The 27596-nt window shown below is 46.0% G+C and overlaps 1 protein-coding gene across 1 annotated transcript; it reads left to right on the top strand.

Annotated features, from left to right (window-relative positions):
- Window positions 1-1156: 1156 nt before the first annotated feature.
- LOC141989661 (interferon-induced very large GTPase 1-like) lies at window positions 1157-27553 on the top strand. The gene is given in 5 exon segments (XM_074956596.1): window positions 1157-1479; window positions 16192-16319; window positions 21481-21565; window positions 22823-25764; window positions 25766-27553. Coding segments are annotated over 5 exon segments (5226 nt in total). The 5' UTR covers window positions 1157-1196.
- Window positions 27554-27596: the final 43 nt, after the last annotated feature.

Raw genomic sequence — 27596 nt, 5'->3', positions numbered from 1 at the left:
GGGGGGCTCAAGCACCCACGGGGCAGAGGGGAAGTTGGCGCCTATGCCGCTTTAAGGCCTGGTCTACACTGGGGTGGGGGGGGGGGAGTGAGCTACTTCAGCTACGAAAATAGCATAGTTGAAGTCGACAAACTTAGAGTTACTTACCACGGTGTCTTCACTGCAGTAGATCGACTGCTGATGCTCCCCTGTCGACTCCACCTATGTTTCTCGCTGCGGTGAAGTACTGGAGTTGACGGGAGAGCGCTCGGCGGTCGATTTATCGTGTCTTCACTAGACGCGATAAATCGATCCCCGCTGGATCGATCGCTCTGGAGGTAAGTGTAGACACGCCCTAAGTCTCATGTTATCCCTTATATAAACCCGAGCAAACATCTTATCATTAGACAGGATCTCCCTAGGCTGGGACAGAGAGCGGAAGGTAAGTGCCCTTTTGTAGTTCAATAAAATCTGGAAACTTCTTAGAATACAAATCTCTGGGCCAATCCTGCGCACCTTACTTTTACTCAGCCCTTACTTAGGCTTCAGCTGGGAGTTTACCTGAGGTAAGGCATGAGTTAATAAAGATGGGATGTTGGCACCAAGTCAGATAAGGACGTGCATGAATTTAATAGAAATGTCAATGATAAATATGCCAGGAGGGTATTTCACTCTACTTACAAATGGGATTGCTGCTAATCTAATCCCTGCCTTTCATATTTACTTCCTCAGGGTCCAAAATATTAGAGACAAGAATCCTGGTAATTACTACAATAGACATGCTGGTATCTAACTAGCAAAACAGCTAACCCCTCATTTCCTGCCCTGGGAAGGAAAAGACGAGTAAAAGGAGGACCTTTGAAACAGCGGGCCAGGAAGGTGTGAGTGATCCAGAACTGCAGTTCAATTTTGGCAGCATTATTGGAGTTGGCCCTCTCTCAACCCCATGGGAACTAACACCCAGTTTGTATGAACCCAGTGAATTGCTATAGATAATTTCCAGTAGTTATTACAGAACCATTCCACTTTCAACAGGAAATAGGGGAGACTGGTGGGTCCGTTTCTCAAATTGTTTAAATGGCCAATGTCATGATCACGAACAAGGCACTTTCCTAGAGCGTTACTCATTAAACTGAAGCTGTCTCTAGCAGCTTCACAAATCCTGTGTCTTCTGTCTCTTAAAAGCAAATGACTGCGGATCCTGTGATTCAGTGATAATGGCCACTGGTGACAAATACAGGATTCTATGCACCAAACGCAAAGAGCTGATACAACTTATTCAAAGAGACCCTGATAACATCTTGGATGAGTTACTTGCCCTGTCCATCATCACAGAGGAGGAGTACAACAGCTTCAATCAAAAAGAGGACATCGTGATCAAAATCAGGAAGTTGTTAATTCACATACAGAAAAAAGGGGAGTCAACCTGCCAGCAATTTCTGGAGTGTTTAGAAATCCTCTTTCCTGGCACCAATCAGAATTTACAACCTTCTGGCCATGGTAGGTCGAATCTCTTTCTATTCTATTTTTCATTAAAAAAAAGGTAATAGCCATAACACTGAGAGAGAGACAGCATATTTCCCAACTATAACAAAATTTTGCATTATATATGTACATGAATGAACATAAGAATGGCCATACTGGGTCAGACCAAAGATCCTGTCTACTGACAGTGGCCAGTGCCAGGTGCCCCAGAGGGAATGAACAGAACAAGTAATCATCAAGTGATCCATCCCCTGTCATTCATTCCCAGCCTCTGGCAAACAGAGGCTAGGGACACCATCCCTGCCATCCTGGCTAATCGCCATTGATGGACCTATCCTCCCATGAATTTATCTAGTTCTTTTTTGAACCCTGTTATGGTCTTGGCCTTCACAACATCCTCTGGCAAGGAGTTCCACAGGTTGACTGTGCGTTGTGTGAAGAAATACTTCCTTTTATTTGTTTTAAACCTGCTGCCTATTCATTTCATTTGGTGACCCCTAGTTCTTGTGTTATGAGAAGTAGTAAACAACACTTCCTTGTCTACTTTCTCTACAGCAGTCCTGATTTTATAGGCCTCAATCATATCTCCCCTTAGCCATCTCTTTTCCAAGCTGAAAAGTCCCAGTCTTAAGCTCTCCTCATAGGGAAGCTGTTCCATACCCCTAATCATTTTTGTTGCCCTTTTCTGAATCTTTTCCAATTCTAATATATATTTTTGAGATGGGGCGACCACATCTGCACGCAGTATTCAAGATGTGGGTGTACCATGGATTTATATAGAGGCAACATGATATTTCTGTCCTGTTATCTGTCCCTTTCTTAATGATTCCCAACATTCTGTTTGCTTTTTTGACTGCCGCTGCACATTGAGTGGATGTTTTCAGAGAACTATCCACAGTGACTCCAAGATCTCTTCCTTGAGTGGTAACAGCTAATTTAGAACCCATCATTTTATAGGTGTAGTTGGGATTATGCTTTCCAATGTGCATTACTTTGCGTTTATCAATATTAAACGTCATCTACCATTTTGTTACCCAGTCACCCAGTTTTGAGAGATCCTTTTGTAGCACTTCGCAGTCTGCCTGGGTCTTGACTATCTTTAGTAATTTTGTATCATTTGCAAATTTTGCCACCTCACTGTTTATCCCTTTTTCCAGATCATTTATGAATATGTTGAATAGTACAGGCCCCTGCGGGACACCACTATTTACCTCTTTCCATTCTGAAAACTGACCATTTATACCTACCTTTTGTTTCCTATCTTTTAACCAGTTACCAATCCATGAGAGCACCTTCCCTTTTATCCTGTGGCAGCTTACTTTGCTTAAGAGCCTTTGATGAGTGACCTTGTCAAAGGCTTTCCGAAAATCTAAGTACACAATATCCATTGGATCCCCTTTGCCCACATGATTGTTGACCCCCCCTCAAAGAATTCTAGTAGATTGGTGAGGCATGATTTCCCTTTACTAAAACCATGTTGACTCTTCCCCAACAAATTATGTTCATCTATATATCTGACAGTATTTTTCTTTATTATAGTTTCAACCAGTTTACCCGGTACTGAACTCAGGCTTACAGGCCTGCAATGGCAGGGATCACCTCTGGAACCCTTTTTAAAAATTGGCATCACATTAGCTATCCTCCAGTCATCTGATACAGAAGCTGATTTAAATGATAGGTTACAGACTACAGTTAGTAGTTCTTAAATTTCACATTTGAGTTCCTTCAGAACTCTTGGGTGAATACCATCTGGTCCCGGTGACTTATTGCTGTTTAATTTATCAATTGGTTCCAAAACCTCCTCTAATGATACCTCAATCTGGGACAGTTCCTCAGATCTGTCACCTAAAAAGAATGGCTCAGGTTCGGGAATCTCCCTCACATCCTCAGCCATGAAGACCAATGCAAAGAATTCATTTAGTTTCTCCGCAATGGCCTTATCGTCCTTCAGTGCTCCTTTAGCATCTCGATCGTCCAGTGGCCCCACTGGTTGGCTAACTGTTCCTCAAATTCTTTTTTGGCCTCCCTAATTGTATTTTTACCCTTCATTTGCCAGTGTTTATGCTTCTCTCCATTTTCCTCACTAGGATTTAACTTCCATTTTTTAAAGGATGCCTTTTTGCCTCTCACTGCTTCTTTTACTTTGTGGTTTAGCCAAGGTGGCTCTTTTTTGGTTCTCTTACTATGTTTTTTAATTTGGGGTATACATTCAAGTTGAACCTCTACGATGATGTCTTTAAAAGGTTTCCATGCAGCTTGCAGAGATTTCACTTTTGGCACGGTACCCTTTAATTTCTGTTTAACTAACTTCTTCATTTTTGTGTAGTTCCCCTTTCTGAAATTAAATACTACGCTGTTGGGCTGCTGTGGTGTTTTTTCTGCCACAGGGATATTAAATTTAATTATATTGTGGTCACTATTACCAAGCGGTCCAGCTATATTCACCTCTTGGACCAGATCCTGTGCTCCACTTAGGACTAAATCAAGAATTGCCTCTCCTCTTGTGGGTTCCAGGACCAGCTGCTCCAAGAAGCAGTCATTTAAGGTGTCAAGAAACTTTATCTCTGCATCCCGTCCTGAGGCGACATGTACCCAGTCAATATAGGGATAATTGAAATCCCCCATTATTATTGAGTTTTTTATTGTAATAGCCTCTCTAATCTCCCTGAGCATTTCACAGTCACTATCACCATCCTGGTCAGGTGGTCGGTAATATATTACCGCTATATACCTACCACTATATTCTTATTATGAGAGCATGGAATTTCTATCCATAGAGATTCTATGGCACAGTTTGATTCATTTATGGGTTTTACTTCATTTGATTCTACTCTTTCTTTCACATATAGTGCCACTCCTTCCAAAATATTTTGTACCCTGGTGTTACTGTATCCCATTGATTATCCTCATTCCACCAAGTTTCTGTGATGCCTATTATATTAATATCCTTATTCACCCATTTTATTATTTAGACTTCTAGCACTGGTATATAAGCACTTTAAAAACTTGTCTCCTTTGAGCTGTCAGCCATTACACAATATAATTGAATGGGACTCTTTCATTTGACTGTTTCTGATCAGATCCTGCCTGTATTTTATCATTTTCCATCCTCTCGTCCTTAAGAGGACATAGAGAGTCTTAATTAATAGATCTTCTCTATTAATAGATCCTCCCCTAAGGGATGTCCGAACCACATGCTCCTCCACACTTGTCGGCCTTCCACCAGCCCTGAGTTTAAAAACTGCTCCATGACCTTTTTAAATTTAAGTGCCAGCAATCTGGTTCCATTTTGGTTTAGGTGGAGCCCATCCTTCCTCTACAGGTTCCCCCTTTCCCAAAAGTTTCCCCAGTTCCTAATAAATCTAAACCCCTCCTCCCTACACCATTGTCTCATCCACACATTGAGACCTTGCAGCTCTGCCTATCTAACTGGCCCTGCACATGGAACTGGAAGCGTCTCAGAGAATGCTAACATGGAGGTCCTGGACTTGAGCTTTGCAAACAGGGACTGCTAACAGGGAGTTTCGAGAGGGAGTTTGGAAGGGGAGTGGGAAGGGGGCGAGGTACACTTGCCATTCTTTAAAACCTTTAAACTAAACTTTAATCAAAACTTCTTGTTTTAAACAAAAACCCTATCATTAACCTAGGTAGCTGTAGGAGAGACTGCAGGCAGAAGCCCAGCACCAGATTGGGGGCTATCCAGTTTATTGCACTCAGTGAAGCATGTATGATTACCTGCCCTGTGGGTGGGTGGCATATGTGTGCATTTGGTGCAAGGAGCTTCTGGCCCTCAGAGACCGCGTACGGGCTTTGGAGGCCAGGGTGACAGAACTGGAGGAGCTAAGGGAGGCAGAGAGGTCTGTTGAGGAGGCTTTCAAGGACACTGTAGATTTGTCCCACCTCCGGTCAGACAGCCCCAGCGCTGTTAAGGAGGATGGAAGGCCCAGAGAAGGAGAGCAGTCAACGGGAACAGAGGGAAACCTTCCCATAGTTGGGACCCTCCTTCCAGATGATGTTGGGGTAGCCTCTTGCACTGAGGTTACCTCTCCAGGGGAGGGAACTGCAGTCATTAGGAAAAGGCAGGTGTTAGTAATGGGAGATTTGATCATTAGAAACATAGATAGCTGGGTTTGCGATGACCGGGAGAACCGTATGGTGACTTGCCTGCCTGGTGCGAAGGTTGCGGATCTCTCGAGGCATCTAGATAGACTTATGTGTAGTGCTGGGGAGGAGCCGGTGGTCGTGGTACATGTAGGTACCAATGACATAGGGAAGGGTAGGAGAGATGTCCTGGAGGCCAAATTTAGGCTGCTAGGAAAGAGACTGAAATCCAGGACCTCTATGGTGGCATTCTCCGAAATGCTGCTTGTTCCATGCTCAGGGCCAGGTAGGCAGGCAGAGCTGCAGGGTCTCAATGCGTGGATGAGACGATGGTGTAGAGAGGAGGGGTTTAGATTTATTAGGAACTGGGGAAACTTTTGGGCTAAGGGGAGCCTATACAGGAAGGGTGGGCTCCACCTAAACCAGAGTGGATCCAGGCTGCTGGCACTTCACATTAAAAAAGTTGCAGAGCAGTTTTTAAACAAAGAGATGGTGGTGGGGGGGGGGGAAGCTGATGGCTGCAGAGGCACACGTGGATCAGACAGAGAGTTCTCTTCGAGGAGAGTCTATTGAGAGACATTCTCTAGGTTTTAGTCAGGAGAAGAGGATGGAAGAGGATAAAGTATGGGCCAGTTCAGACGAGAAACATTCACATAAAAAAGGATCTGACACATCAGGAAAGGTCAGACAAATAAACAGTGACAAATGTTTAAAGTGCTTGTACACAAATGCTAGAAGTCTAAATAATAAGATGGGTGAACCAGAGTGCCTCGTGTTAAAGGAGAATATTGGTATAATAGGCATCACAGAAACCTGGTGGAGTGAGGACAATCAATGGGACACAATCATTCCGGGGTACAAAATATATCGGGAGGACAGAACAGGTCATGCGGGGGGATGGGGGGGAGTGGCACTATACATAAAAGAAAATGTAGAATTAAATGAAATAAAAATCTTAGATTAATCCACATGTTCAATAGAATCTCTACGGATAGTAATTCCAGGCTCTAATAAGAATATAACAGTAGGGATCTATTATCTACCACCTGACCAGGACAGTGATAGTGATGATGAAATGCTAATGGAGATTAGAGAGGCTATCAAAATAAAGAACTCAATAATAGAGGGGGATTTCAATTATCCCCATGTTGACTGGGTACATGTCACCTCAGGATGAAATGCAGAGACACAATTTCTCGATACTTTAAATGACTGCTTCTTGGAGCAGCTGGTACAGGAACCCACAAGGGGAGAGGCAACTCTCGATCTAGTCCTGAGTGGAGCGCAGGATCTGGTCCAAGTGGTAACTATAACAGGACCGCTTGGAAATAGTGACCATAATATAATAGCATTTAATATTCCTGTGGTGGGAAGAACAGCTCAACAGCCCACCACTGTGGCATTTAATTTCAGAAAGGGGAACTATGCAAAAATGAGGAGGTTAGTTAAACAGAAATAAAAAGGCACAGTGACTAGGGTGAAATCCCTGCAAGCTGCATGGACACTTTCAAAGACACCATAATAGAGGCTCAACTTAAATGTATACCCCCAATTAAACAACACAGTAAAAGAACCACCGTAGCTTAACAACCATGTAGAAGAAGCAGTGAGAGATAAAAAGGCATCTTTTAAAAAGTGGAAGTCAAATCCTAGTGAGGTAAATAGAAAGGAGCATAAACACTGCCAAATTAAGTGTAAAAATGTAATAAGAAAAGCCAAAAAGGAGTTTGAAGAACAGCTAGCCAAAAACTCAAAAGTTAATAACAAAATGTTTTTTAAGTACATCAGAAGCAGGAAGCCTGCTAAAAAACCAGTGGGGCCCCTGGACTATCGAGATACAAAAGGAACACTTAAGGACGATAAAGTCATTGCAGAGAAACAAAATGAATTCTTTGCTTCAGTCTTCACGGCTGAGGATGTTAGGGAGATTCCCAAACCTGAGCCGTCCTTTGTAGGTGACAAATCTGAGGAATTGCCACAGATTGAAGTGTAACTAGAGGAGGTTTTGGAATTAATTGATAAACTGAACAATAACTAGTCACCGGGACCAGATGGTATTCACCCAAGTGTTCTGAAAGAACTCAAATGTGAAATTACGGAACTATTAACTATGGTTTGTAACCTGTCCTTTAAATCAGCTTCTCTACCCAATGACTGGAAGACAGGTAATGTAACACCAATATTTAAAAAGGGCTCTAGAGGTGATCCTGGCAATTACAGACCCAGTAAGTCTAACATCAGTACCGGGCAAATTAGTTGACACAATAGTAAAGAATAAAATTGTCAGACACCTAGAAGAACATAAATTGTTGGGCAGAAGTCAACATGGTTTCTGTAAAGGGAGATCATGTCTTACTAATCTATTTGACAGGTTTCAGAGTAGCAGCCGTGTTAGTCTGTATTTGCAAAAAGAAAAGGAGTCCTTGTGGCACCTTAGAGACTAGCCAATTTATTTGAGCATAAGTTCTTTGAAGGGGTCAACAAACATGTGGACAAGGGGGATCCAGTGGACGCAGTGTACTTAGATTTCCAGAAAGCCTTTGACAAGGTCCCTCACCAAAGGCTCTTAAGTTGTCACTGGATAAGAGGGAAGATCCTTTCATGGACTGAGAACTGGTTAAAAGACCGGGAACAAAGTGTAGGAATAAATAGTAAATTTTCAGAATGGAGAGGGGTAACTAGTGGTGTTCCCCAAGGGTCAGTCTTAGGACCAATCCTATTCAACTTATTCATAAATGATCTGGAGAAAGGGGTAAAAACAGTGAGGTGGCAAAGTTTGCAGATGAGACTAAACTGCTCAAGATAGTTAAGACCAAAGCAGACCGTGAAGAACTTCAAAAAGATCTCACAAAACTAAGTGATTGGGCAACAAAATGGCAAATGAAATGTAATGTGGATAAATGGAAAGTAATGCACATTGGAAAAAATAACTCCAACTATACATACAATATGATGGGGGCTAATTTAGCTACAACTAATCAGGAGAAAGATCTTGGAGTCATCGTGGATAGTTCTCTGAAGATGTCCATGCAGTGTGCAGCGGCAGTCAAAAAAGCAAACGGGATGTTTGGAATCATTAAAAAAGGGATAGAGAATAAGACGGAGACTATCTTATTGACCTTACATAAATCCATGGTATGCCCACATCTTGAATACTGCATACAGATGTGGTCCCCTCCTCTCAGAAAAGATATACTGTGTGGTAAACCCAGGACAAACCGCTCCAAAGGGCGGGGTAGTAATTAGTCCCAGGGGATTAAAAGGCCCCTCCCTATCCACTGAGGAGAGCTAACCAGGGGGCAATAAGGTTCAGCTGGAAAAGGGGTTGCTAGGGAACCAATTAGGTTCAGCTGACTCCAACTAGTTGGGACCTTTTTAAACCCTCCCCGGGGTGGAAGGAGAGGGAGAGTGAGGGGAACAGGGAAGTTGCCAGTAGGCTGTTTGCAGCAAGACACCAGACCTTCCCAGTAGGGAGGCTGCACTCGCTCCCCAGAAGGGAAAGGAAACAAGCACAAGGGACCGACTGAGGAGAGGAGTAGCAGGAGCCTGTGCCACCTATAAGGATTTGCCTTGCCCCAAACCTAAGTCTCCAAGTCTAAAAAGGACTGAGCCTGCTGAGGTGAACAAGGTATTTTGCCACAACTGGCGTTAGGAAAGGTTCAGAGAAGGGCAACTAAAATGATAAGGGGTTTGGAATGGGTCCCCTATGAGGAGAGACTAAAGGGGCTAGGACTTTTCAGCTTGGAAAAGAGGAGACTAAGGGGGGATATGATAGAGGTCTATAAAATCATGAGTGGTGTGGAGAAAGTGAATAAGGGGAAGTTATTTACTTGTTCCCACAGGGGCCACCAAATGAAATTAATGGGCAGCAGGTTTAAAACAAATAAAAGGAAGTTCTTCACACAGTGCACAGCCAACCTGTGGAACTCCTTGCCTGAGGAGGTTGTGAAGGCTAGGACTATAACAGCGTTGAAAAGAGAACTGGATAAACACATGGAGGTTAAGTCCATTAATGGCTATTAGCCAGGATGGGTAAGGAATGGTGTCCCAAGCCTCCCTCTGTCAGAGGGTGGAGATGGATGGCAGGAGAGAGATCACTGATCATTACCTGTTAGGTTCACTCCCTCTGGGGCACCTGGCATTGGCCACTGTCGGTAGACAGGATACTGGGCTGCATGGACCTTTGGTCTTACTCAGTATGGCCATTCTTATGATTTCAATCTCTTACCTAGCAGCCTAAATTTGGCCTTCAGGACCTCTCTCCTATCCTTCCCTATGTCATTGGTACCTATATGTACCATGACCACCGGCTCCTCCCCAGCACTACACATACGTCTATCTAGATGTCTTGTGAATGAAATGTTATGTCTGAACATTTAAATTCACTGCTGCAGTGGTTCTCCAGCTGTGGTCCAGATAATACTTGCTGGTGATCCATTTGTATGGTTTTACTCAATATTTCATTGCTTTTGTGGTTTTGATGTGGGTGGCGTTTGTCCTTATCAACCTTAACTGTTTTGAATGATTCTCTTTACATTTGAAAATCAGGAAAAAAATGGAGACATAGAGAGTACATAGAGACTAGTTCTAAAGCATCCCCTTCCCCAAGTCTCACCCAAATACCCTCACCATTCCTGCTGCAAGTCCAGCTCTGACAACCCACGTGTGGTTTGTGAGATTTGTTCTTTCAACTGGCAAACCATCTGTGATTTGCCAGCCAGTGCTGCTGTCAGAGGAGCACAGGAGGTGGAAGCCATGTTCCTCAGAGCTACTCAGGTGCAACCTTCCCCTCCATGCCACCTGTGATATTTGGAGGGTACTGGTTTTTGCACATCTCTCAGCCGTCCATCTCTGATGGCAGAGTTCTTTGTGGCCTTTATCTTCACTGCAAGAGTTAGCTAGACTTCGTATACTCAAGTTACTGCACTTGAGCTAGCCTAGCTCTAGTGAGAGCAACCACACTTCAAAACAACACTGGAGTAACACAGAACGATTTGAGTAGCAGAGCGATTGGATTAGGTGCTGCTGAGAGGTAACACTGGATTATTAGCTGGAGCTTCAGCGGCATGCACACACACGCACAAGGTAGCTAACCTGAGTTTAATCTACACTTAACTACAGCTAGAGATTCTTGTTTGTGGACAAGAGTCTAGTTGGGGTAACACGCAAGTTATTACTTAAACTAACTGTGCTGTGAAGACACACCCTGAGAACTGCACATCTTTGACTGACCAGCAGCCCAGCTGCGTTCTTTGGAACAGGACCTAGATGGCTCCAAATGATTTTATATATCAGTTTTCACTGACTGCTGCTCCTTCTACCCATCATTAATTGGCTGATTACTTGTAAGCATCCTACACAGAGCAAAAGTATTAAAAAATGGTAAAAATGCCTGATTCTACATAGACTCATAGAATTTTAAGTCTCGAAGGGACCATTATGATCATCTAGTCTGACCTCCTGCACATTGTGGGCCATAGAACCACACCCACCCCTTCCTGTAATAGACCCAGAACCTCTGGCTGAGTTACTGAAATCCTCAAATCTTGATTTGAAGACTTCAGACCAGCAAGTGACTCCAAGCTGCGGAGGAAGCAAAAAAAAAAAAAAAAAAAAAGGCCAGTTTCTCTCCCAATCTGACCTGGGGAGGAAGTCCTTCCCAGCCCCAAATAAGGCAGTCAGTTAGACCCTGGGCATGTGGGTGAGATCCAGCAGCCAAACACCTGGGAAACAAATCACTATAATAACACAGAGCCCTTCCCATCTAGTGTCCCATCTCCAGTCATTGGAGATATTTGCTAATAGCAGTCGTGGCTGACCATATGCCATTGTTGGCAACCTCATCCTATTATCCCCTCCATAAACTTATCAAGTTCAATCTTGAACAAGGTTAGTTTTTTTGCCCCCACTACTCTCCTTGGAAGACTGTTCCAGAACTTCACTCCTCTGATAGTTAGAAACCTTCATCTAATTTCAAGCCTAAACTTATTGATATAAACTGGCTATCCATTTGTTCTTGTGCCAACGTTAGGACTTGACTTAAAATAACTCCTCTCCCTCCCTGGTGTTTAGCCCTATGATTCATTTATAGAGAGCTGTTATATCTCCCCTCAGCCTTCATTCTGTTAGATTAAACAAGCCAAGCTCCTTAAGACTCCTCTCCTAAGGTAGGTTCTCCAGTCCTCTGATCATCCCAGTAGCCCTTCTCTGTGCCTCTTCCAATATGAATTTGTCTTTCTTAAACACAGGAGGCCAGAACTGCACCCAGTATTCCAGATGAGGTCTCACCAGTGCCTTGTATAATGGCAGTAACACTTCCCTGTCTCGACTGGAAATATCTCGCCTGATGCAAGGTCAGTTCTGGGCGCCACATTTCAGGAAAGAAATGTCCACATGTTTGTTGACCCCTTCAAAGAACTTATGCTCAAAGATTTCAGGAAAGATGTGGACAAATTAGAAAGAGTCCAAAAAGCAATGAAAATGATTAAAGATCTAGAAAACATGACCTGTGAGGGAAGACAGGGGTTTGTTTAGTCTGGAAAAGAGAAGACTGAGAGGGGACATGACAACAGTTTTCAAGTACATAAAAGGTTGTTACAAGGAGGAGGGAGAAAAATTGTTCTCCTTAACCTCTGAGGATAGGACAAGGAGCAATGGGATTAAATTGCAGCAAGGGAGGTTTAGGCTGGACATTAGGGGAAAACTTCCTAACTGTCAGGGTGGTTAGGCACTGGAATAAATTGCCCAGGGAGGTTGTGGAATCTCCATCCTTGGAGATTTTAAAGAGCAGGTTAGACAAACACCTGCCAGGGATAGTCTAGATCAGTGTTCTCAACCAGGGGCTGCAGAGCCCTTTCAGGGGGCTGCAGAGCCCCGGGGCTGAAACCTGGCACAGCGAGCACCAGTGCTGAAGCCGGGAGCGGCGCAGGGCTGAAGCCAGCAGCCCTCACCCACACCCCAAGCCAGGGGGGCTGAAGCTGGGAGCCCCAACACCTGCCCCCTGAAGCTGGGAGTTGCACTGGGAGCCCTCCTGCCACTACACAGCCCATAGCTACCCCTTCCCTGCACCCTGAGCTACCCCCTTCCTGTACACAGCCCTTAGCTATCCCCTCCCTGCACCTGGAGCGATCCCCTGCCTGCACACAGCCCAAAGCTACCCCTTCCCTGCACCCTGAGCTACCCCCTTCCCATACACAGCCCTTTAGCTATCCCCTCCTTGCACCCTGAGCTATTCCCTCACTTCACACAGCCCCTAGCTACTCCCCTGCCTGCACCTTGAAATGTTTTAAAACTTTTTGAACTGAGTCCCCCCTTTGAGTTATATTTTTTTTATTGCATCCCCCCACTACCCAGACAGCTGGGTGGCCTCCTAAGTGAGTCAGGGGGTGGAGGGGGCACGCTGTCCCTGGACCCTGCTGTGCAGAGCTGGCTTGATCCCTGCCAGCCCTTGCCACCCCGAAATAGAAGTAAATATATGCCTATGCCCAAGGATGTCCCCCAGCCCAGAGCCCTGCACTCCCTGCCTCCTGCGCCGAGCCCTGGTGTTTTTATAGGATGTTGAAGGGGGCCTCAGCAAGAAAAAGGTTGAGAACCCCTGGTCTAGATAATACTTAGTCCTGCCGTGAGTGCAGGGGACTGGACTAGACGACCTCTCGAGGTCCCTTCCAGTCCTATGATTCTATGCATCCTAGGATTCCATTAGCCTTTTTCAAGGCCATATCATATTGGTGGCTCATAGTCATCCCGTGATCAATCCATACACCCAAGTCTTTCTCCTCCTCTGTCACTTTCAAGGGATATGTCCCCTTCTTATAGCAAAAATTCTTGTTGTTAGTCCCTAAGTATATTACCTTGCACTTTTCACTATTAGATTTCATCCCATTTCTATCACTCCCGTTTTCAAGGTCATCCAGATCTTGTATGATATTCCAGTCCTCCTCCGTATTGGCAATACCTCCCAACTGTGTGTCTTCTGCAAATTTAATTAGCACACTCCTACTTTTCGTGCCAAGTTCATTAATGAAAATGTTAAATAAGATTGGTCCCAAGACCAATCCCTGAGCAACTCCACTAGTAAACTCCCTGCAGCCTGACAGTTCACCTTCCAGTACAATCCATTGTAGTCTCCCCTTTAACTGGTTCCTTACCTACCTTTCAATTTTCATATTAATCCCCATCTTTTCCAATTGAACTAATAACTTCCCATGTGGAACTGTATCAAATGCCTAACTGAAATTCAGGCAGACTAGATCTACTGCATTTCTTTTGTCTAGAAAATCTGTTATCTTCTGGCATAGTCTTTCTTTTGCAAACCATGTTGTATTTTATCCCAATTACTGTTTGCCTCTATGTCTTTAACTATTCTTTCTTTCAAAATTTCTTCTAAGACCTTGCATACAGCTGAGGTTAAAATAAGAGGCCTGGATCACTTTTTTCTCTTTTCTTAAATATAGGTACTATATTTGCAATTCTCCAGTCATAGGGAAAATTGTTCCAGTGAGAATCTAGCAGCATAATTTTTCCCATGTGGAGGACAATCAGTGGATTATATTGGAATTGGAAAAGGTTCAGAAAAGGGCAACAAAAACTATTAGGGGTATGGAACAACTTCCTTATGTGGAGAGATTAATAAGACTGGGACTTTTCAGCTTGGAAAAGAGATGGCTAAGGGGAGATATGATTGAGGTCTATAAAATCAGGACTGGTGTAGAGAAAGTAGACAAGGAAGTGTTGTTTACTACTTCTCATAACACAAGAACTAGGGGTCACCAAATGAAATTAATAGGCAGAAGGTTTAAAACAAAGAAAAGGAAGTATTTCTTCACACATTGCACAGTCAACCTGTGGAACTCCTTGCCAGAGGATGTTGTGAAGGCCAAGACCATAATAGGGTTCAAAAAAGAACTAGATAAATTCATGGAGGATAGGTCCATCAATGGCTATTAGCCAGGATGGGCAGGGAGGGTGTCCCTAGGCTGTCTTTGGCAGAAGCTGGGAATGACCGACAGGGGATGGATCACTTGATGATTACCTGGTCTGTTCATTCCATCTGGGGCACCTGGCACTGGCCACTGTCAGAAGACAGGATACTGGGCTAGATGGACCTTTGGTCTGGCCCAGTATGGCCGTTCTTATGGATTCTTTCCTGTTCCGATTAGGATCCACTTCAGCCTCAGGTCCACATCCCATATCTTAGCTCCTGTCAGACAGCACAGCCTTCTGTTCTCTGGATCAGCTCCGGTGACAGGCCTGTCTTCTTAGTAGGACGTTCCCGGTCACATAGACCTCTCTCTTCCTGGTGTTGGTTCAATTCTCCAGCCTTCCCCCTTGTGATCCCTCTGGCTGCAAGTCTCCCTGCCTTCTGTTCTCACTTGCAATCTTTGGCAAGTCTTCCTCTCTCCTCCTGGGGCTCTGAACTCTGGCTACCTCCATTGACTCTTCTCCTCTTCTTGTGGGTGACTAGCTACTCTTCTCTTCTTCCTTGCCCATCCATTTTCTGTTACTGCCTGCCTCTCCCCTTTATCCAGCTCAGCAAACCTGTTCCTCGGCTCTATTTCTTGTTCGCTAGCTGGTCTTTTCCTCTGCCTTGTTTTCATAGTCACATGCTTCCACTGGCCACTCTCCTCATTTAGCAGCCTACATTCACAGCTCTTCAATTTAGCTTGCATTGAGTCTTGACTTTTCTCTTCAGCTTCCTCTCACCTTCCTTCCATCCTCTGCTCAAATCCTCTTTGAAACTCAACCATGGCTTCTAAAAGCATCTCCAAACCTCTGATCCGCTCTTCAATCAAATCTAGCAGGCATAAAAAGGAAGCAGCTTTCAGGTACCCTCCGCAGAATGACATAAATCCTGCAGCTTCCACATCACTCATCTTCATTGTCTCGTCCATTTCTTGGGTCCCTACCGTGGCTGCTTCTGTAGCTGTCATAGCCTTCCCTCCTCAGCACCTGTCAAAAACAACAACAACACACACACACCCCTTCCCGCAAACTCCCCTTACAAGCTCCCTCTCAAACTTCCCTGTTGTCAGCTCTGTTTTTTGGCTTTGTGTTGCTGCTCATGTGCCGCTGGCTGCTTGGCTGCCTTTATAGGGTCCCTAATCAGGGATGCCTGGCCCCCTAATCAGGGCTCAGCTTTCATCAAAGGCTCTGCTTCTCTCACAACACACTGCCTGCTACCAGACTGCAAACTGAAAAAACATCCCCCTCTATTGCTAAAACCAGTTGCCCTGTATTGGTGCTGATCTATGGTTTTAATTTTCCTAGTAGAGACAAGGCCCAAGGGAAGATTTAACCAGCAGCAAATGCATTTGTTACAAAGATGAGGTTAGCATCTAGCAACATTTCAAACAGAGAAACAAAACGAAAGCATCACTAAGACCCAAAACAGCCAGGAACAGGTGGGGATTTTTCTGGCAGGGAGACTTGAAGACGCCTAGTATTTTTGCATACTGTCTGTTCTCCAAGTGTTTATCCAGTCCTAATTTTCTATGACCCAGGTGATGGGGCTCCAACCTTCCCCCTAGGAAGATGATTCCACGGCTTCATAGGTCTCACTGTCAGGAAGTTTTTCTGGATATTGAGCCTAATCTTTTCTTTCATTAAATTTCATCCTGTTTCTCCTAGCTGTTTCCCAGGGCTCTAAGGGAGACACCAGAGAAGAGCTGGAGGAGAGGACAGAAGGTGAGCCACCAGGGGAATGGCGAAGGGAAAAGGGAGGAGCAGCAGCACTCACCAATGGATGGAGAAAAGAGGCAGGATGAGAGGATGGGCTGTGGAAATAAGACATGATGTCATAAATATAAAGGGAAGGGTAACCACCTTTCTGTTTATAGTGCTATAAAATCCCTCCTGGCCAGAGGTAAAACCCTTTCACCTATATAGGGTTAAGAAGCCAGGATAACCTCACTGGCACCTGACCAAATGACCAATGAGGAGACAAGATACTTTCAAAGCTGGAGGGGGGAGGAACAAAGGGTCTGTCTGTCTGTGTAATGCTTTTGCTGGGAACAGAACAGGAATGGAGTCTTAGAACTTGTTAGTAATTTAGCTAGAAATGCGTTAGATTTCCTTTTGTTTAAATGGCTGGTAAATAAGCTGTGCTGAATGGCATGTATAGTCCTGTTTTGGTGTCTTTTTGTAACTAAAGGTTTTGCCTAGAGGGATTCTCTATGTTTTGAATCTGATTACCCTGTAAGGTATTTACCATCCTGATTTTACAGAGGTGATTCTTTTACTTTTTCTTTCATTAAAATTCTTCTTTTAAGATCCTGATTGCTTTTTCATTGTTCTTAAGATCCAAGGGTTTGGGTCTGTGGTCACCTATGCAAATTGGTGAGGATTTTTACCAAACCTTCCCCAGGAAGTGGGGTGCAAGGGTTGGGAGGATTTTGGGGGGAAAGATGTGTCCAAACTACTTTTTCTCAGGAACCCAGATAAAGTTTGGTGGTGGCAGTGGAAGTCTAAGGGCAAAAGGGTAAAATAGTTTATACCTTGGGGAAGTTTTAACCTAAGCTGGTAAAAGTAAGCTTAGGAGGTTTTCATGCAGGTCCCCACATCTATACCCTAGAGTTCAGAATGGGGAAGGAACCTTGACACACCCACTCCAACTCCCTGGTTTAGATAAACCAAAAACAAGTTTATTAACCACAAAAGATAAATTTTAAGTGAGTATAAGGGATAGCAAACAGATCAAAGCAGATTACCTAGCAAATAAACTAAACACACAAACTAAACTTCTTATACTAAATATACTGGATATGAATTAGCAGATTCTCACCCTAAGAGATGATACAAGCAGGCTGAAGATTCTTAAGGGGCAAGCTGCACTTGCTTTACATCTTAGAACCCCCCAGGTGTTTCCTTCACAGGCTAGAAATCCCTTTAGCCTGGGTCCTGCGCTTCCCCCAGTTCAGTCTTTGTTCTTGCGTGTTTCCAAGACTCTTCTTGGGTGGGGAGTGAAGAACCCTTATGATGTCACTCCCCATCTTATATAGCTTTTTCATATGGCAGGACAGTGGCGGATTTAGAGTTAGTGGAGCCCTGTGCTCAGCTTCATTTTTGGGCCCCCCCCTTGGGACCCAGCCAAGAAAAAGAACATTCTCTCTTATCTCCCCCCCCGCCCGGCCCCGCTGTTCATTCTTTTGTTCTTCATTGTCCTCCTATAAGAAATAGGAAGAAAATGAAAATAAAGTGAGGTACCTTGATTGTTTTTGTAGTCTAACTTATTTTTCCACAGACCACTTGAAAATTGCTGAGGGTCTCAATGGATCACTTAATGATCTTTCCAAATATTGTTTGTACCATTAGCTAACTATTGTAAAGTGCTTTGGATAAGAGTGCTTATTAAACAAAATGTAAAAAAAGTTGGGGTGCAGGGTCTGTCCAGGAGTTAGGATGTGGGAGGAGGCTCAGAGCTGGGGCAGGGGGTTGGGGTGTTGAGCGCTTACTTGGGGCAGCTCCTGTTTGGTGCAAGGGGTGCAGGTGGGGATGTGGGGTGGGGGTGAAGGAGCTCCTGTTTGGTGAGAGTGGGATGTGGGGAGGTGCAGGAGTCAGGGCTGGGGTTGTGTGAGGGGGTGCGGGAGTCAGGGAGGGCAGGGGGCTGGGCAGTGTGTGAGGGGGTGCGGGAGTCAGGGAGGGCGGCAGGGGGCTGGGCAGTGTGTGAGGGGATGCGGGAGTCAGGGAGGGCGGCGGGGGCTGGGCGGTGTGTGAAGGGGTGCTGGAGTCAGGGAGGGTGGCAGGGGGCTCCCTGTGTGTGAAGGGGGTGAATAAATTGGGGCTGGGGTTGTGGGGCTGGGGGCGTATGTGTAGAGGGAGTGCAAGGGCCCCACCTCTGCTCCGTCCTGCCCAGATTCCAGCCCTTCACCAAGTCCCTGCTCCCAAGTGCGCTACAGCCCTGCTCCTCCCCCTCCCTCCTGGAGCATCCTGAGCGCTGGCAAACAGCTGTTTGGAGGCAGGGGAAGTGCTGGGAGGGTGGGGGAGGAGAGGGGATGTGGCGCGCTCGGGGAGGGGGGAGATTGGCTGCCAGTGGGGGCGGGTGAAGCCTGCAGCAGGAGCCAGCAGGATCAAGCTTCTGCCCCTGCAGCTGCCCAGCCCTGGGGCCCCCTGTTGTTGGGGGGTTCCTGTGCCAGGGCACCCTGTGTTTTATGGTAAATCCTCCTCTGGGCGAGGGGCAAGAGCACAGCAGGGCATGGGCAGGGAGGATTGGTCCCCAGCTGGAGCAAGGCAGGGGCGGGGGGGCAAAAGCACAGCGGGGCAGGAGCTAGGGTTGCTCCCTGGAGCAAGGGAGGGACCAGGGGTAAACCGCAAGCGCAGCAGAGCTGGGGAGGGGGTAAACAGGATCCCACCCACACACCTACCCACATAGAGCGGGTACCTACTTTCTCCCTGGTCCTAGCCCCCCACCCTTCCTCTGCTGCAGAGCAGCTGAGCGGCAAGCAGGGACTCCATCCCCTCCACTCCACTCCGGGCGGTTGGTTGACAGCCCCTGGCTTTGGGGTTCCTGAGCCCAGGGGAGCCTGAAGCGGCAGACTGTCCATCACCGGCAACCCGGAGGAGCGGCAAGGCATGTGGTGGGGAGACGAAAGGAGCCCTCAGCCGGACAGCTGAGAGGAGGAGCGATGGGCGGGAGCAGGGGGAGGAGAAGTCCAGGGTCCAGGTCGTCCGGGGAAGGGGCTGGAGAGGAGATCCAGCACTGCGGCTGCTGGGCTGTAGCGGAGGTGGAGTGCCGGGCCCGGGGGGGCCCCTGCTGTGTACGGGCCCAGTGCCATGGTGCCTTTGGCACCATTATAAATCCAGTACTGCCCCCCACCAGTGACAGCAGTCTGCCTGCCGCTGTGTTCCTAGTGCCGGGCAGAACAGGAGCATTCCAATGATTTGTTCTTTGTTCCCCAAAGAGAGCAGCACACTCAGCTGTCAGATACTTCTCAGAGCTTTGAAAGGGGAGGGACACATGCCTGCAGGGCAGCAGAAATCAAAACACTGAACAGAGCGATCAGAACTGGCATTGTGGGATACTGGCGGAAGCCAGTTCTGTCCACAAAACAAACAGCAGTGTCTACGCTGGCTCTTTGTCAACAATAAAGGGAGGGGGAAAGAAAAAACTCTCTCTTAGGGTGGACATTTTTTGTTGCCGAAACCAGACGTTTTTCCCAGCAAAAGTCGCATTGCAGTGTGAACGCTCTCACTGTTTTGTCGCCAAAAGGCAGTTTTTGGCGACAAAACTTAGTAGGGTAGACAAGGCCTGAGCCTTGCTGGGGTGAAGTATCACGGAACTGTTGCAGCTGGAGGAGACTCCTAGAGGTGGAGGTGGGTTCGATTCCCCCCAGTGCTGCTGGGAGCGCGCCAGCCAGGGGCTCCTAGCTGCAAGTCACAGTCAGTAGAGGATTAACACATGGGCCCATGGGGCCCATGCCCAGAGGCCCTGGCCAATTTGAAAAATGGGTGTCCTGAGCCTTGGAAGGAGCCACAGGGTGGAAGCCCTGAGCCCCAGCAGGAGCTGCAGATGGGACAGCAGCCCCAAGCCTGGGGATTCTCAGCTAGACATTGCCCCACCTTTCTAGCCTGTGGAGTCTGATCTGGTAGCATTCTCAGAGCATGCCTGCTGGCTCAAGCCTTGCACAAAAGACAGCCCAGGGCAACCAGACTGGTGATCTTTTGAGCTGGATGGAATATGCATCCCCCAGAATACTCAATAGGGCAATCGCCTGTGATGTGGGAGGCCCCTTTTCAAAAACCCAGTCTGGCTGATTTCAAGGAGGGACTTGAACTTGGATCTCCCACACTCCAGCAGGCTTTTGGCTATAATGGGGTGGGGTCTCTCAGCGGATGACCTAGTTTAGGAGCCTAACTTCAGGAGAGGGTTTACAGCTGAGAATCCTGAGCAGATATAGGCATCTCTCTCTGGCCCAGAGTTAAGTATCTAATTACCTTTGAGGGGCAGGGCTTAGGTCCCACCCTTTTCATCAGTATTTCATTTTGGTTCCTGGCTCAGCATGCTGACTTCTGTGAATCCCATTTCTAGGTGTCTACTCTCCCCATGCATTATATAGGGAGCCTGGGATCCTAGCTCGGGACTGAGGAGTCCAGTGGGCAGCAGGGCGCTTAAAAATTATGTGTTGCAATGCTGAGTGTTGCAACGCCTAAAGTCCCTTTGTGGATAACATGCATTGAACAGTGAATTACCATTCCCCACACACAAACACATCTATTGGGGTTGGTCCTGCTTTGAGCAGGGGGTTGGACTAGATGACCTCCTGAGGTCTCTTCCAACCCTAATCGTCTATGATTTAGCCCCCCCACTGTCTGTAGTTGGATGGCCATCAGAGATACACAATTAAGGAGACTCTGCTACTGCAGAACACAAATCCCCTGCATACTTACAGAGCTGAGGCTTTCCACTGACACTCCTCTGACTAACTGCATCTTAACATGACTCTGAAGTTTCAGACCTAGCAAGGAGTAACAGTGAGTGCAAAGACCAGCAAACTAAAAACCAGAATCCAACAATAAAATATAATGCCATGTAACACCTTCTCTAAAAAAACAGATACAAATCAAGTTAATTTCTGGCCTCACAAATGACCCATCTGCCTTGAGAGAGAACCCAGTTAACAATGTGAGAACCTCTCTACAATTTTACCCCTTCTCCTTGCACCCCTGTCCCCACATTTGCTTCCTGATTGGATTGATGTCCCAATAAAATCACCTAACCAACTAATCAATTTGGGGCTTTTCCTCTCCTTCAATAAATACATTTTGCTCCTCTCAGTAGCTCCTAATGCTGTAACTCCTATCATTGCTCCTAGTGAAAATGAGCAGACAGTTACCACTCGGCTTTCTCACGCCCTACTCCCACCTGGGAAAAATAAAGAGCTGAGAAATCCATGTGCCCTGCTCCCCACCTCCCTGTCACAGGCCTCCCTGCCACTCTTTTCACTGCTCACTCACCTCACTGTGTCATGGGCCTACTGCTTCCTGGTCACAGGTCCCTACCAGGAAAGTGACACCTTGGACGATTGCTCATTCACTCTCCCTCGTCTTCCTGCGATTTGGGCCCTGCATGCTGCTCCTGAGGTGGGATGGAGCTTTGCACGGGGGCTGTACCTGCACTCACACTCTAGGATTACTCTGATTCTGTGCCAAGAGGATTGAAAAGGCAGCGTGTATGCATGTTCTGACCTCAGCAACGCTCTATACTTTCAGTGGAGAGAGGAGCTCTTTTAGGGCCTGTCTACACTGGAGCTCGAAGTGCAATTTCCAGCTTGGGCAGACATACCCGCGCTAGCTTTGATCAAGCGAGCACACTAAAGGTAGACGCTAGCTGCGGTGGTGTGGGCTAGCTTCCTGAGCACGTACATAGGATCTCAGATGGGATTGTACGCGGGCATCCCACGACCCCGCCACTGTGGCTACACTTGTATTTTTATCACACTAGATCAAACAAAGCTAGCATGCCTATGTCTATTCCAGCTTGAAATTACACCTCCAGCTCCAGTCTGCATGTACCAATAAGGGATGAGGGCACCAGTCCCACCAGCCCCTCCCTCCAGAGACAGCCCTCTACCGTGATGCTGTAAAGAAGGTGGGGGGAGCACTGCCAGACTCTCCTTCCGCCCCTTCCCGACCCCCCACTGTTCCCTCATATGGCTGCTGGAGAGAAGGGAGAAAAGAACAGTATATGCTGTAAAGCAGTGGTTCTCAACCAGGGGTCTGGGGCCCCCTAGGGGGCCTTGAGCAGGTTTCAGGGGGGCCTCCAAGCAGGGCCAGCATTGGACTCGCTGGGGCCCAGGGCAGAAAGCTGAAGCCCCACTGCATGGGGCTGAAGCCCAGCTCCCTGAGCCCTGCCACCCGGGGCTGAAGCTGGAGCCTGAGCAATGTAACTTCGTGGGGGTCCCTGTGGTGTGGGGCCCCAGGCAATTGCCCTGCTTGCTACCCCCTAATGCTGCCCCCAGCTTTTATATGCAGAAAACCAGTTATTGTGGCAGAGGTGGGCTGTGGTGTTTTTATAGCATGTTGAGGAGGGCCTCAGAAAGAAAAAGGTTGAGAAGCCTTGCTGTAAAGGTTAGTTAAAGAAATAGAAGAGGGGGATTAGTTTATTAGCTTTAACTCCATTAGCCCCTAATTACTAGCCACCAATGGAATTTTCCTTTTAAATTATTAAGATTTTACATCATTAATTCCATCTCTAAAAATGTTCTGTCTGGGAATATCTAACTTCCGAAAGTCGTGAGAATCCTATTTTCATTTTGTTTTACAGAGAAAAATAAAGCTTTTCAAGGACTCCTTTCTCAGCTAAACCTGCAGGAATACCAAAGCACAAAACTCAGGCTGCAGCATGTCCTGGAAATTGGCTCAGAAAGTATAGAAAACTGGACTCCTCAGATGTTAGGGGATTTACCGTGGCATTTCCTGAGGAAACTAATGACTCTGAATGGGACAGCCAGAAACACAAGCCTTGTGCATAGAGCATATGATGATGAAGGAGGCAGTGAGGAGGCACAGATTGCAGGTGGAGATGTTTTTAGTTTTAGTGACACTGACATCAGAGAGTCTCTATATCCCCTCGATGTTCTCTGTGCCGTTCTGCTTTGCTCCGACAGTTTCCTACAGCAGGAGATCCTGTCCAAAATGTCCATGTGCCAGTTTGCCCTCCCTCTGCTGCTACCTCCCATCAACACCCCCAAGTGCACCCTACTGCTGTGGGCCATGAGGGACATTGTGAGAGAGTGGAGGCCGCACTCCCTGGCAGAGAGCAGAGGGTTCAGAGAGGAGAGCCTGGTGCTCACAGCAATGCCAACCATTTCCTTTGTGCGGCTGGGGAGCTGCAGCTTCTCCAAGTCCAAACTCCTCAATGAGGTTCTCAGCCCCTCCCAGCAGCACCACGATTTCTTTATCCATCGGGACATGGACTCTGGGAATGTCCCTCGGGAAATCGCAGATGGGCTGGTTGAGATTTCCTGGTATTTCCCTGCTGGGAGGGAGAATTCAGATCTTTTCCCAGAACCCGTTGCAGCTACAAATCTGCGTGGAGACATTGAATCTCACTGGCTGCAGTTCAGCTTTTTAACAGTGGTCTCCTCAGCAGTGTTCATAGTTACTGAGAGCATCAGTGAGAGACAATACACGCTGTTATCATCCCTGCAGGGATCAGCCACTAAATACTACTTCATCCTCAACTGCAAGAATGGAAATCCCAAGGAAACATTGGGATTCCTTAATAAGTTGGCTCCAGTGCTGAATCTGAGCAAATCGCAACTGCTGAAGAAAGACAGCACCACAAATAATGCAGGATTTGTTCAAAAACTGAAATATACAATAAAAAGCATAACAAGTTCACCTCCCGAGAGAATGAATTTGGAAGCCATGGCTGTGACTGCACGTGAACTAGGAATCCAGGTAGATGAGGACCGTAAGGAATGCCAGAGTGCAAGCAAGCGGGCGAGAGAAATCACTGTGGAAATAAAAGATGTGGCAAAGTACAAGAGGGAAATGCTGAGACTGCAGGGGGATCTCTGGGAAAAATTGGCTAAAGTGGAAAAAGAACTGTGCAGAATGAGAAGGCAAGGGGAGACTGCCACTGAAGACTATAAATCTCAACTGAGAGAGGAACTGTTGGAATTACGTAGACAGCAGAATCAATGTGACCTTACTGATGGATTGATTAAATTTATTAATGGAATAGAACAATTGCCTTTAATGGAGAAACATTACTTCCTGAAATGGATGAAGTTTAGCCTGGATCACATTGCTCGAGATAATCTTTTTAAACTACGGGATCAATATAAAGGGGAAAGTAAAATGGCAGAAGATGACCCACAAGCACTAACTATGCTGGATAAATTAATATCTACCACTTCCTTAGGGGTTGAGCATTTCATGCGTGAGTTGGGGCAGTTCTATGAAGCTGAATGCTCAATGGTTAAAGAAGGAGACAAGGCAGAATGCCAAAGACATTTCATCCATCTCCCAGGCATAGCAGCTGACCTGATGCTGGAAGGGTTTCCTATGGAACTGTTAGATGGAGATTCATCCAACATCCCACTGCATTGGGTGACAGATGTTCTGACTGAGCTCCATGCCAAGCTGGGGGAAAGGTCCAGAATGGTGGTTCTGACGGTGCTGGGAGTACAGAGCACTGGGAAATCCACCCTCCTCAACACCATGTTCGGCCTGCAGTTTGCAGTGAGCAGTGGCCGATGTACGCGGGGAGCCTTCATGATGCTCATTAAAGTGGCAGAGAACTTTCAGCAGGAACTGGGCTGTGACTTCATCCTGGTGATAGACACAGAAGGCTTGAAAGCCCCTGAACTGGCCCTGCTGGAGGATAGTTATCAACATGACAATGAGCTGGCCACACTGGTGATTGGGTTAAGTGACATAACCATCGTTAACATGGCCATGGAGAATGCCACTGAAATGAAGGATATTCTGCAAATTGCGGTCCATGCCTTTCTCAGAATGGAGGAAATAGGGCAAAAAGCCAACTGCCAATTTGTGCATCAGAATGTCAGTGATGTGTCTGCGCATGAACAAAACATGAGGGACAGGAAGCACCTCCTAGAGCAGCTGAATGAAATGACCAAAGCTGCAGCTAGGATGGAAAAACAATGTAAAAAAGTGAAATTTTCATGTATTATGGACTATGATGCAGAGAAACACAACTGGTACATCCCTGGGCTGTGGCATGGAGTCCCTCCCATGGCTCCAGTGAACATGGGATACAGTGAGAGGGTGTGTGAGCTAAAGAAATACCTGCTTGATTTTATGAAGAAACAGTCACGTAATAGAGCCCCTAAGGACATTCCCCAGTTTGTCAAATGGGTGGAGAGCCTGTGGAATGCTGTAAAACACGAGAACTTCATCTTCAGTTTCAGAAACAGCCTTGTAGCTGAAGCCTATAACCAGCTGTCTATGAAGTATTCCGAGTGGGAGTGGCATTTCCGCAAAGAGATACATCTCTGGGTATCTGAAAAGGAAACTGTCATTCAGAATCAGACATCAGAGAAACTACAGGCTAGTGCCTTATCCATGTTGAAAAATGAGGCACAGGAAAAACTGCAGCACGAGAAACAAAAAGTTTTGGATAATTTACAAGATTATTTTGAAAGTGGAGTTTCGAATCTGCACCTGATAGAAAAGTACAGAGAAGATTTTATCAGGAGTGCAAACAGCCTCAAAAACGAACTTGAGAGCTACTCCGAGTCACAAGTGCGAGGTAGCAATTCGAATTCGAAAAGGCCAGCACAAGACAGAAAACATCCAGACCTCATACATGCAGATAATTGAAGGGAAAGTTGACAGGGTCTTGGATGAATGTAGGAATAAAAAACATAAACTAGAGCATGAGGAACTGAAATCAGAATTTGAAAACATGTGGAGAGAAACACTGTCAGAGTTGAAGTTCAGCAGCTTACAGAAACGTGAAGTTTATCGAGAGATGGAGTCCCAGTTGAGAAAGGACCTGGCAAATCGAGGGAGTGCCGTCAGGCAGAAGCTACAGGATTTAGGTAGTTTGTTGTTTCATGGAATTAACAATTTCAGAATGAAAAACAAGTACATAGATACAGCATGGATCAAAACTATGAAACAACTCTTGTCCACAGGGGAATGTGAAACAACTGTTCACACAGAAGAACTTGCTAAATCCTTAATAGAAGAGGGTAAAAGATACTCGGAAGAAAAGGTAAATTCCAAAGTGGACTACGATGAAATCCATTGCAGAGAACTGCTGAACATGATCAATGAGAGGCTCCAACAGGAGGATGTTAAAAAACTCGGCACTACTGCTTGCTTTGAAGTTGACCTGAAAATTCATATTTTGGGGGAGGCGGCTTGGAGATTTCAGAAGATGCATGAAGATTTTATCCAACAAAATGATCCTCAGTGTCGTCTAGAGAAGCTGAAACCTCAGTATTTCTCCACCTTCACTGACCTGTATTTGGAAAAAGATGAGAACCAAACAAGGGCCAGGGATTTCTGTTATCAGTGTCTCAAACCTGCCTTGGTGGATCATATCAACAAAAGGCTAGGAATAGAGATAGTAGATGACATTCTCAACAAGGCAGAGTCCATTGAATATGGCAGCCGGACCTTTTTCCAGTTCACTGTACAGAAAAAGCTTCTGGAGGAGATGAACTTTGATAACTATGTGAAATATATGAAAAACTATGAAGAATTTGTCAAAACCTGGATTCAGAGACGGATGATGGATCATTACAGGGAGACTAAGCGTCTGGGAGAGTTGGAGAAAAAGATTCTATCTACAATAGTAAAGAAAGTGAGGGAAGTTCTGGAAAGCTCCAAAAATGAAAAAAATACCACGGTCTTAGCATTTTTAAACAACTTTTGTGAAGCGCTGCAGCAGGACCTAGTCATTTCCAAGGACAACTTACTTGGGATACAGTTTAAAAACACAGCAAAAACAGGCCAGTTTTGTGCTAATATTCAAACTTTTCTTCTGGATCTGGAACAAGAAATCTTACTCCAATTTGGTGGTTTGGATATTCAGGCCAAACTCTCCAATCTGTCATTAAAACCCCAGGATGAGATCTTCAAGCAAGGGTTTGGCTGTGGGAAGCAGTGTCCATTTTGTAAAGTCCCCTGTGAAGCAGGAGGCAGTGACCACAAGGAGCATTTTGCATCTGTGCATCGGCCACAAGGATTATGCGGTTACAGGTATCTTGATACACAAAAACTTGTCTATGATATATGCTCATCTGAAGTGGTTTCTGAGAACTCATTCCGAAATTCAGACACAAAAGGGAAACGTCATCCCTACAAAGATTATCGCATCTATTACCCAGACTGGCGCATTCAGCCAGATCCCAGCATTGAGGCTTCTGATTACTGGAAGTTTATTTTTCAGAAGTTCAATCACCAGTTAGCTAACAGTTATAATGCTAACCCAGCAGATCTCCCAAGAGACTGGGGAAAAATAACTGAAACTCGGGCACAGGAAGGCCTAAAAGAAGTCTTTAACATGAAATAAAAACATGGTGAGAGCCTGTTGAAATGGAATATACATATGTTTA

This window comes from Natator depressus, chromosome 6, assembly GCF_965152275.1.
Source record: "Natator depressus isolate rNatDep1 chromosome 6, rNatDep2.hap1, whole genome shotgun sequence".
NCBI classification, from domain to species: domain Eukaryota; kingdom Metazoa; phylum Chordata; order Testudines; family Cheloniidae; genus Natator; species Natator depressus.
Note: the sequence above shows the minus strand (reverse complement) of the source record. Positions and strands in the feature narration are given on the sequence as shown.